Source organism: Neopelma chrysocephalum, unplaced genomic scaffold (genome assembly GCF_003984885.1).
Source record: "Neopelma chrysocephalum unplaced genomic scaffold, ASM398488v2 Primary Assembly neopelma1_347, whole genome shotgun sequence".
In the NCBI taxonomy this organism is placed as follows: domain Eukaryota; kingdom Metazoa; phylum Chordata; class Aves; order Passeriformes; family Pipridae; genus Neopelma; species Neopelma chrysocephalum.
Window position 1 is genome coordinate 158,327 of NW_020898011.1, and position 10,012 is coordinate 168,338.

A 10,012-nucleotide genomic window follows, 5' to 3' on the forward strand; every position below is an offset into this window, starting at 1 on the left:
TAATTCAATTTTCCCCCTACTCCATGATACCATTTCTCCTCTACCACCCCTAGTTTTGCAGTATTTCATTCAGCACTCACTGAAACTGGTCCTCTCCACAAGTTTCCCGCTCTTGGAGGCAGCTCAGAACATTGTTCAGAGCAGCTCAGCACCTCAAAGGGCCCCTGAGCAGAGTGGGAAGGACACCTGGGCTTGGCAAATTTGGATGCCTGCATCCCAAAATGGATTGGGTTGGAAGGGACCTTAAAGATCATCCAGTTCCACACCTTCCACTAGCCCAGGTTGCTCCAACTCCTGTCCAACCTTGGCCTTGGACACTTCCAGGGATGGGGCAGCCACAGCTTCTCTGGGCAACCTGTGCCAGGGCCTCATCACCCTCACAGGGAAGAAATCCCAGAGCTGAATGTCTGGAGCAGGATAAACACCCCAAATTCACACTGGGGGTTGTTCTCTTATGCCATTTAAGTGGCATTTCTTGCCATCCCAAAAGCAGCAGATCCAGGACCCTCATCAGGGAGATCCAGGGCCTGGATGTCACCCAGGGAGCACATGGAGAGGGGATGGTGTTGGCCAGAAGCAGCATTTGGTCCCTGGGTGCTCCCGGGGCACTGAAGGAATCAGGACACACCAGGACACCAAAGGAATCAGGACACAATCCCAAGGAAGCAGATACACCAGACAGAGATGATTTGCTACAAGACGAGTCATTCACATTCAACCTGCTTCCACTCCATATTTCTCCATGTTTTTTTCTATAGGACTACAATTGCCACCTCCTGCAGCATGGGATTCTAGACAACTCTTGAAAAGCATGAGTTTCCTGTTATTTTTTATGTAACAAGGACAGACACCTTACTTTCCCTTCAGCTCTTGCCCTGCTGACTCCAAGGCAGTGACTGGAATGTGGAAACCTTATTATGTATTGATTTTCCCCACGCAGTACAGCTGTAGAAAATTTAATAGTCCCTGTTCTGTCTTGCCAACAAAAAAAAAATCCTGGGAAGCAATGTTGTCATCCAGTAAAGCACAGGAAAGTCATGGTGCTTAACAAGGATGAATCACATGCAAGTATTGGAGTGGATGGAAAATTGAATCAAAAGTAGAAATAAATTTGATTTATCACATCCTGTTTGCATTTATTATGGGCTCCTCCTAAGTGATAATCACTCTAAAAATAGAGATTTATTGCTTTTGCAACTAGATTTGAAAATAACTAAGACTAAAATATAAGGAATTAAACCCAGTAAAATAATTCACAGACTAATTTCTTAAAAAACGAAACTTCCATCTCTCCTTTCCAGCCACTGTCTGCCTTTCCCTGCCCAGCCAGTGAGCATTGCAAGGACAGACCCTGTGGTTTTTTTGGGAATGTGCCATCAGACTTCTTTTCCATTCCTCCAAGTTAATTCAGCAGACACCCCACAGGCACTGTTTGCACACAATGAAAATCTCCTTCACCCCTGAGCCAGAGGCCATTCTGCACTGCCAAGCTTTGTCCAGCCCTTTTTGGGAGGAAGGTCTGCCAGGGATGGTGAGAGATGAGTGGCTGTTCTTTGTGAAGACAGTTATTGTGTGCTAAGAGTAGAGGTGAACCCTCCAACCTGCTTGGCTTCAGACCCAAAGCTGGGCTCAAGCCACAGCCCAAGAATTAAATGTTCAGCACATCACCCGCCATGGATTAACCTTGCACTCTGGGCATCACTGCCTGCTCCCAAAAACATGATTTACAAGTGTTTGCCAGCCCCTTCTCTTTCTCATACAGGCCAAAGTGTTGCTCTAGAGTAAAGAAATCATCAAAATTATCATGCTGGATAAAGGAACAGCCTGGATCCTCATTTCCATGGGTTCATCCTTGAATATTGAACCAAGGCTGTTGTTTTCTTGCCAGTGCTGCAGCTTCCCCTGGGACAAGCACAGCATAGAGTGGAGCTTCCATAACTATGTTATTTCCTGAGCTTTTCCATAATGCATTAATATAAGTCCAATTCTCCAGTGAAATGAACCATGAACAAAATTTATTGGTCTCTTTGGGTAGTCCCTCAACTAGTGAAGCCTTTTCAACATTGCTTACAGTTTATTGTGGGGGAAATGGTGAAAAGATGCTGTTTCCTTGAAGCTACACCCATCCCTGCAGAGTTGACACCACGGGAAGAAACAACATGTTCTAAACTCCAGCAAGAGTTATAGGACAGAATCAGAGAATATGCTGAGATGGAAGGGACTGATCAGGATCATCGAGTCCAACTCCTGGCCCTGGATCCCCAAGGATCTCTCCATTAGATTTCTAATGTATCTAAGATCAGGAGATATCAGAAATTACATCTAACTGCAAGAGCATCCCATGCTCTTACTCATGTTTGACTCCTTGAGCTCACACTGACACGGAATAACAGTGGCAAGTCATCCAGGGTGTGGGTGGCAGCAGGGGTGTGGGTGACAGCAGGGTGTGTGTCACAGGCTGCTGGGGCATTGCACACTGAGGGACACTTCCTTTCTGACATCTGATTTAACTCCCCAAGTGAAAAGGCCCAGCTTCTCAGCCCTTCTGCATTTCCAAAGTGGATGGGTTTTCTTGGAGCCTCATCTGAGCTCCCCAGTTGGCTCCTTGTTTTCAGACACCCTCCTTAGGAACCCACGCCAATGAGGCTGTTTCTGGGCTTCCATGGGAATCTGGCCCAAGCAAGGCATGACCACAAATCCCACCCATCCCAGCATCCCATCACCCTTTTCCACTGAAGCCTTCACTGCCCAATTAGCCCAGAGCCTCGTTACCTGATGCAGTTCTTCCCTCAAGCCATGTTTTTGCTTACAGGGATTACAACTTCCCTGCTCCATTTGACTGATTTATTTAAAAAAATCTCCTTTTTTTTCCAACACACAAAAATAGAATTAGAGAACAACAGGAGCACAAAGAAATACAAATGATGGCCTCCATGTACACATTGAATCATCACCTTAAACAATCTCTGAAGACAGGTTCTGGCAGTGGAGTGGGATCCTTTCACTGAGCTGTCCATGGATTTCCCCAAAGCAGGACCCAGGAGAGCTAACAAAGGCTATTCTGGGAAAGCTTGAACCACCTGCAGCCTCCTGGTGTTCTCATTTTTGTGTTTTCCTGCATTTCCAGGGTCCTGCAATGGGATATTGTCCCAGGAGAAACAGTCTCAAGGTGAAAATACAGAGCTCGGCCCGTAAAATTGGATTCGGAAATTTGTATCCTGAAGCAGAAGAAAATGTGGGTTGAGTGAAATCATTTCTTGCCCAGCTCTGAGGTTCAGTGTCTTCACTGTGTTTTGGAAAGGCTCCTCTGGCTCTTCCAGGGGTTTCTCCATCATTCCTATGTAAAAGTTTGTGCCCATGCCTTGGAGAATGAATATCACGGTCCAAAGGCAGCTTGACCCCTCTGATAGGATCCTATTCACTTTAAAAAAGAAAAGAGTTATAATTTAAATATCTTCTTACTCAATACCCCTGGAAAATAATAACATGGACAAAGAGATTCTGTCTGAAATATTTTAAAGGGTGGTTCACAATAGTGATTCCTCTTATGTAAAAGTGATTTTTTTCTTGTATGAAGCTTTTCTTTCAAAAACGGAATTAATAAACAATAAATTTATCTACACAAACCTACACAGGATATTGACTGATAAGTTCAGTTTGCTCTTTCCTTCACTCCAGATCTACTGAAGTTGGATATTTGTAAACCAGATACTTTGTAATGTACTTTATTACATTTGGGGCCAAGAAAAACTTGGCCTGTACAGCTGAATCTTCACTTCCATCAGGAGCTTGAATCTCTGAAATGCTTTAGGTTCTTAGACAGTTTGTGTGGCATTTTTTTGTCAACATGACCCCATTATAATGCACAAAAAAAATTGAATTATACAGGTTTCTATTTGGGGTTATTTTCTTGTAAGAAACAACAATAATATTTTTAGCTTTTTATTTAAGAAAAAGGTATTTTGGTCATAAATGAGGAAGAGCCAGGAAGAAACAGAGAGCCAGGAAGGAAAGGCAAGAGTTTATATTTGTTTTCTTCAAAAAAACAAGACCAGGGAGCAGGCACCAGGTATTAATAAGGAAAGGGGGGGTTGACCAAAATCCTCTCATTTGAAGTATTAAATAAAAAACTCAAACCTCACCACCATGGCTGCAGCCCATTGGTGCCATGTTGCATTTTCCCAAAGCTTCCTAAAAAGTGCTTTTATGAGATGCTGTGGATAAATCCAAGGTGTTTTCCATGGCAGCCTCAAGCACAGGCGCCTTGGGAAGCCACAGGGTGTGTGAGGGGCTGTGCTGGGGGCAGAGCTCGGGTGGCACCAGAACACCCACACCACAGGCCACCAGTTCCCCGCAGGAGATGGGCAAAGGTATGAGCAGGAAAACCAGCAATTAAGGAGCTCCTCAGCAGGGACCTGGCTTAGTTTGAGATGCTTGATTAATTCTGGAATTCTTTGTACAAGTTCTGTCAGCTCCACAGGCTGACACAAAGATGAGCTTGTGTTTTTGGGGGAAAAAAATGGGGGTTTATTTAGGAACACTACAGGGGATGGAGGGCTGAGTGAGCTGTATGCCAGCCTCGTATTCCCTGGGAGCAGGGGCTGGGGTGAGGGCACATCCCTCTGGCTCTGTCATAGAACCAGAGAGTCACAGAATGGTTGGGTTGGAAGGGACCTCAAAGCCCATCCAGTTTCACCCCCTGCCATGGGCAGGGACACCTTCCACTAGCCCAGGTTGCTCCAAGCCTTGTCCAACCTTGGACACTTCCAGGGATCCAGGGGCAGCCACAGCTTCTCTGGGCAACCTGTCCCAGGGCCTCACCACCCTCACAGCCAACAATTCCTTCCCAATATCCCATCTATCCCTGCCCTGTGACAGTGTGAAGCCATTGCCCCTTGTCCTGTCCCTCCAGGCCCTTGTCCCAAGTCCCTCTCCAGCTCTCCTGGCACCACTTCAGGCAATGGAAGGGGCTCTCAGGTCTCCCTGGATCCTTCTCGTCTCCAGGCTGAACAATTCTATCCCTCTCAGCCTGTCTCTTTGGAGCATCTCCTGGCATATCTGGGACATCCAGGCTTCAAACCCATCACTTACCTTCCTGAACCAAGCCAGGAGGGCTGTGATTGGCAGGGAACTCTGCTTTACTCCTGGCCATGGAAAGGTGAGAAAACCACGCTGGACACCTTCATGGCAGGAGGTTAAAGCCTTTCCAAGGTGGTGGGAAGAGACAGTGAAAAAAGGAGGGAAAGCAGCATCCACAGCCAGCCCTGCAGGCAGCACCCACACCCATCCCATCCTCCCGCACCTCCCTGTAATTATCGATTTTATATAAAAACTTACATTTACACGTTACAAAAATACTTCTCTCTCGTGCCTCAGTGCACCTGGGTGCGCTCGGGGGGCTCCAGTCAGGGCTGGCCCCCGGCGCGGCCATACAGGGTGGCATCGGGGCCAGGGGCACATGCCACCCCCGCGCCCCCGCCGCCGCCCCCGGCCGCCTCCGCCGCTCCGGCCCCCTCCGCCCGCCGCCTCCTCCTCCTCCTGAAATTCCCGTTATCGAACATCTTCTCACAATTGGGGTCGAGGGTCCAGTAGTTGCCTTTGCCTGTAAAGCAGAGAGGAGGATCCGTCGGGGCTCCCGCCGACCGGGGGTGCCCTTCACAGAATCACAGAATCCACGAGGTTGGAAGAGACCTCTGCGATCATCGAGCCCAATCTCTGACCCGACACCACCTTGTCTACTAAACCATGGCACTGAGAGCCACATCCAATCTCACTCCAAGATCGTCGAGTCCACCCTGTGCCCGATGCCCACCTTGTCACCCAGCCCAGAGCGCTGAGTGCCGCGTCCAGTCGTTCCTTGGACACCTCCAGGGACCGTGACTCCATCACCTCCCTGGGCAGCCCCTTCCAATGTCCAAACACTCTCTTTGCAAAGAATTCCTTCCTAACGTCTAACCTGAACCTTCTCCGGCGCAGCTTAAGCCTGTGCCCTCTTGTCCTAAGCCTGTGCCCTCTTGTGCTTACCCGGGTCGTCCTGGTCCCGCGGCACCTTCCTGAAGCAGTCGTTGAGGGAGAGGTTGTGTCGGATGGAGTTCTGCCAGCCGGCCCTGCCGCGCCGGTAGAAGGGGAAGTTCTCCGCCACGAACTGGTAGATCTGGCTGAGCGTGCGGCGGCGGCCGGGCGCGCTGTGCAGGGCCATGGCGATCAGCGCCGAGTACGAGTAGGGCGGCCGGGCCGGGGACAGCGGGGACAGCGGGGACAGAGGCGACATCACCGGCCACCCCCGGCCCGCGCCCGCGGGGCCCGGCGGCAGCACCGCCCCGGCGGGCGGGCACGGGGAGCAGGGGCCGCCCGGCCACAGGGACGGGCTGGCGGCGGGATGCGCGGGGGGCCGGGGCGCCGGGAAGGGAGCGGAGCATCCCGCGGCATCCAGCAGGTCCCGGGCGAGCGGCGGCGGCGGCGCGGGCGGCCCGAAGGGGTGCATTGTGCGGGGGCAGCGCGGGGCCCGACCGACCCCCGCTTAAGTACCGCCTAAGGACCGCTTAAGGACCGCCCGCCGCCGCCGGACCCCCCCCGAGGGACCCCCTCCCGCCCCTCCGCCCCAGCACGGCCCGCCCCGCCCCGCACAGCCGGGCCGGTGCGGGGCAGCGGGATCGGAGCACACGGGGGATGTGGAGATGGGGAGGGGGAGGTTTCCTGGGGAAACAGGGAGGATTTGGGAGTAACAGGCGGGTGGGATCTGAGCACAGGAAGGACGTGCACCTGTTGGAGCAAGTCCAGAGGAGGCACCAAGATGATCAGAGGGATGGAGCAGCTCTGCTGTGAGAGAGAACTGGTATTGTTCAGCCTGGAATAGAGAAGGTTTTGGGGTGACCCAATTGTGGCCCCCCAGGACCTGAAACGAGCCCACAAGAAAGGTGGGGAGAAACTACAGGGGGGAATGGCTTCACACTGCCAAAGAGTAGGTTTATATAGGATATCGTGAAGAAATTGTTCCCTGGGAGGGTGGTGAGGCCCTGGCACAGGTTGCCCAGAGAAGCTGTGGCTGCCCCATCCCTGGAAGTGTCCAAGACCAGGTTGGATGAGGCTTGGAGCAACCTGGGCTAGTGGAAGGTGTCACTGCCTATGGCAAGGGGTGGAGCAACGTGATCTTAAGATCCCTTCAAACCCAAACTGTTCTAGGATTCTATGATTCCATGAATTTGGGAAAACCAGACCCAGCTAATCCCACCTTCTGTATTCTTCCAATCAAATGAACAAAATCTCATAACCCCAAGAGCCTCATCATGTAGCAAGGAAATTACCAGCAAGTCAGGAAAAGGGATAAAGGTAAGCAAGCACATATGCACGTTGCAAAATTAAAAAGAGCCTTCATACCATTGGCGGGGTATTCATCTGAATATCAGTTACTTCAGGCATATTTATAGAATATCTACCTTCAAATCTCAAAAGTGTGAGGGGCAATATTCCTTCCAATTCAATGAAAATAATTCAGGAAACAATCTGACCTCTAACATTAAAGTTGTTTAATTTCTCTGCTGTCAGTGATTACCTGGAGACATCCGGCAGCAAATTGACCTCCAGGTATCACCAGCATGGCTGCCTGTGGATGCTGCTGTTTTGTTTTCCATGGCATTGCTTGTCTGTGTGTCAGGGAAAGGTGTAACTTGGGTTTGTATCCATCATGTTGAAGCAGAGCAGCAGAGTGATACTATTTGTGTTAGTCTAGTGCCTCGTGGCAAACTTTATATGGGTTGGCTGAATTTTTGTGTAAGTTGTAGACATCTACCATGCAAACAAGAGGATTTGTTTCATATATTTTCCAAACATACCAATTTACAAGCCCACAGAGAGCTCATTAAATTGTCCCCTTCTCAGCTGAGCTGACACCCGAGGACACAAAACCACATATTTGTTAATGCTGACTTCTTTTTGCTTTGCAGGAAACCTTTTACTAGGAAGCAGCAATCCCTGGTAAACACCCAAACATAATTTAACTCCTTGATGATATTCTAACCCACAGGAAAAATACTTCTTGTTACAGAATGTGGAGCTTTTTACAACCTTTTTTCCATTTCTTTAGCATTTCACCCGGATTGACAGGGTGAGGAGCGTGTCAAGGGGGCATGAGGGGAGACCTCATCGCAGTTACAACTTCCTCGGGAGAGGCAGAGGAGGGACAGAACTGATCTCTGCTCTGTAGGGACCAGGGACAGGACCCAGGAAATGGCCTCAAGTTGTGTCAGGGAAGGTTTAGGTTGAATATTAGAGAAAGGTTCTTCCCCCAGAAGGTGGTTGGGCGCTGAACAGGCTCCCCAGGGCAGTGGGCACAGCACCAAGGCTGCCAGAGCTCAAGGAGTGTTTGGATGATGCTCTCAGGCACATGGTGTGACTCTTGGGGATGGTCCTGTGCAGGGCTAAGGGTTGGACTCGATGATCCTTATGGGTCCCTTCCAACTCGGGATATTCTCTGATTCTGGGCACAAGCTCTGCCGTGGCTTTGGCAAGTCTCTGATACACTTTTTAAACGCTGCAGTCGCTTAACGGGACCTTTTCCAGCAGCTTTTCCATCCTCGCGTCCTTCATCTCCCGGGCGACGCGCTCGTTCCCAGTGACACCCGACAAACAACGCGAGTCGTCTGAGGAGCGGGATTTGGAGCTCAGGGAGCGCCGCTGACTTATCCCGGCATCGTTCCCAGGGAAAAGCAGGAGGATTTGGTCAATCGTGGGCCGGCGATGCCATCTAGTGGCACCGGGACCGGCTCTGGGAGCTGCGGGGCGTCCGCCCCTCTCCTCCTGCTGCGGGCGCCCATCCCGCCCTTCTGTGCCATAAAGCCCCAAAACTGGGGTGCGTTAGCGAGCCAGCAGGAAAGACAGGCGGATTTGGAAGGGACCTCAAAGCCCATCCAGTTTCACCCTCTGCCATGGGCAGGGACACCTTCCACTAGCCCGGGTTGCTCCAAGCCTCATCCAACGTGGCCTTGGACACTTCCAGGGATGGAGCAGCCACAGCTTCTCTGGGCAACCTGTGCCAGGGCCTCACCACCCTCATAGGGAGGAATTTCTTCCCAATATCCCATCTACCTGTCAGTTCCAAGCCATTCCCACTTGTCCTGTCCCTACATGTCCTTGTCAAAAGTCTCTCTAGTTTTCAATTATTTATCTCCAGCCTCAATTATTTATCACTACAAGTCTATCTGAGACCTTACATTTTATGAAAATGTCCTGGCAAAGAAAAGGAATTCCAGACAGCACAGTTCCTCCTCACAGCACCATCCCTCATGGATTAGCTCCTCTGCATCGTGGGAAAAAATTCCCTATTTATTCCTCTACTAAAATAGTTACAGTGAACCTGAAGGAGTGGAGTTTACAGAGGCTGGTTGGGAGATTTAAATACAATAATTTACCTCAACAAAGCATTCAATACTTTTCTGATGAAGCTGATTGAAATGTGGGTGTTTTGTGCCAAAAGTGTCACTTTGATTTCTCTGGAAATACCAGATGTTGGAATAAACTCCCCTCGTTTCAAATAAGAAGTGGGAGAGAGTGAGAAGGAACAACAAAGTCATCAAAAATGAAATATCCAGAGTTTATCAAAACAGAAAGAAAACATCATAAATAGAAATCCGAGTATTATTTTGACTTCAATACAACCATTCTTACTTGGTATAATAATTATTAGCGAATAAATAAATATTAGCAACAGTTTTCAGGTCAATAATGACAATAATTAGGTAACAAATGGACATTTTCCAGGTCAATCAATCTGTGGCAATGAATCAAATTAGTTATAAAATTAGAATTCATATAATGTCAGCAATTATGGTTTAATCCTGAAATGGTTCTCTTCAAAAGAAGCCAATAAGACAGACAAATCCACTGTTTTCCATATTTAAATTTCACACTGTATTCTGATTTATTTTGATATCTAACTCCTGACAGGTGAGGGAGCCCCTTTTCATGACCCTGTGTTAAGAATGGCTTCAAGAAGAGAAATGTTACATACATATTT

General features: G+C 49.2%; 1 protein-coding gene across 1 annotated transcript; it reads right to left on the minus strand.

The window, feature by feature from the left end:
* Window positions 1–2,519: 2,519 nt before the first annotated feature.
* FOXI2 (forkhead box I2) lies at window positions 2,520–6,484 on the minus strand. The gene is made up of 3 exons (XM_027705647.1): window positions 6,025–6,484; window positions 5,338–5,602; window positions 2,520–3,218 (listed from the first exon to the last, which is right to left on the minus strand). Exons 1-2 carry the CDS (start codon window positions 6,482–6,484, stop codon window positions 5,406–5,408), a joined length of 657 nt encoding a protein of 218 aa, XP_027561448.1. The 3' UTR covers window positions 2,520–3,218; window positions 5,338–5,405.
* Window positions 6,485–10,012: the final 3,528 nt, after the last annotated feature.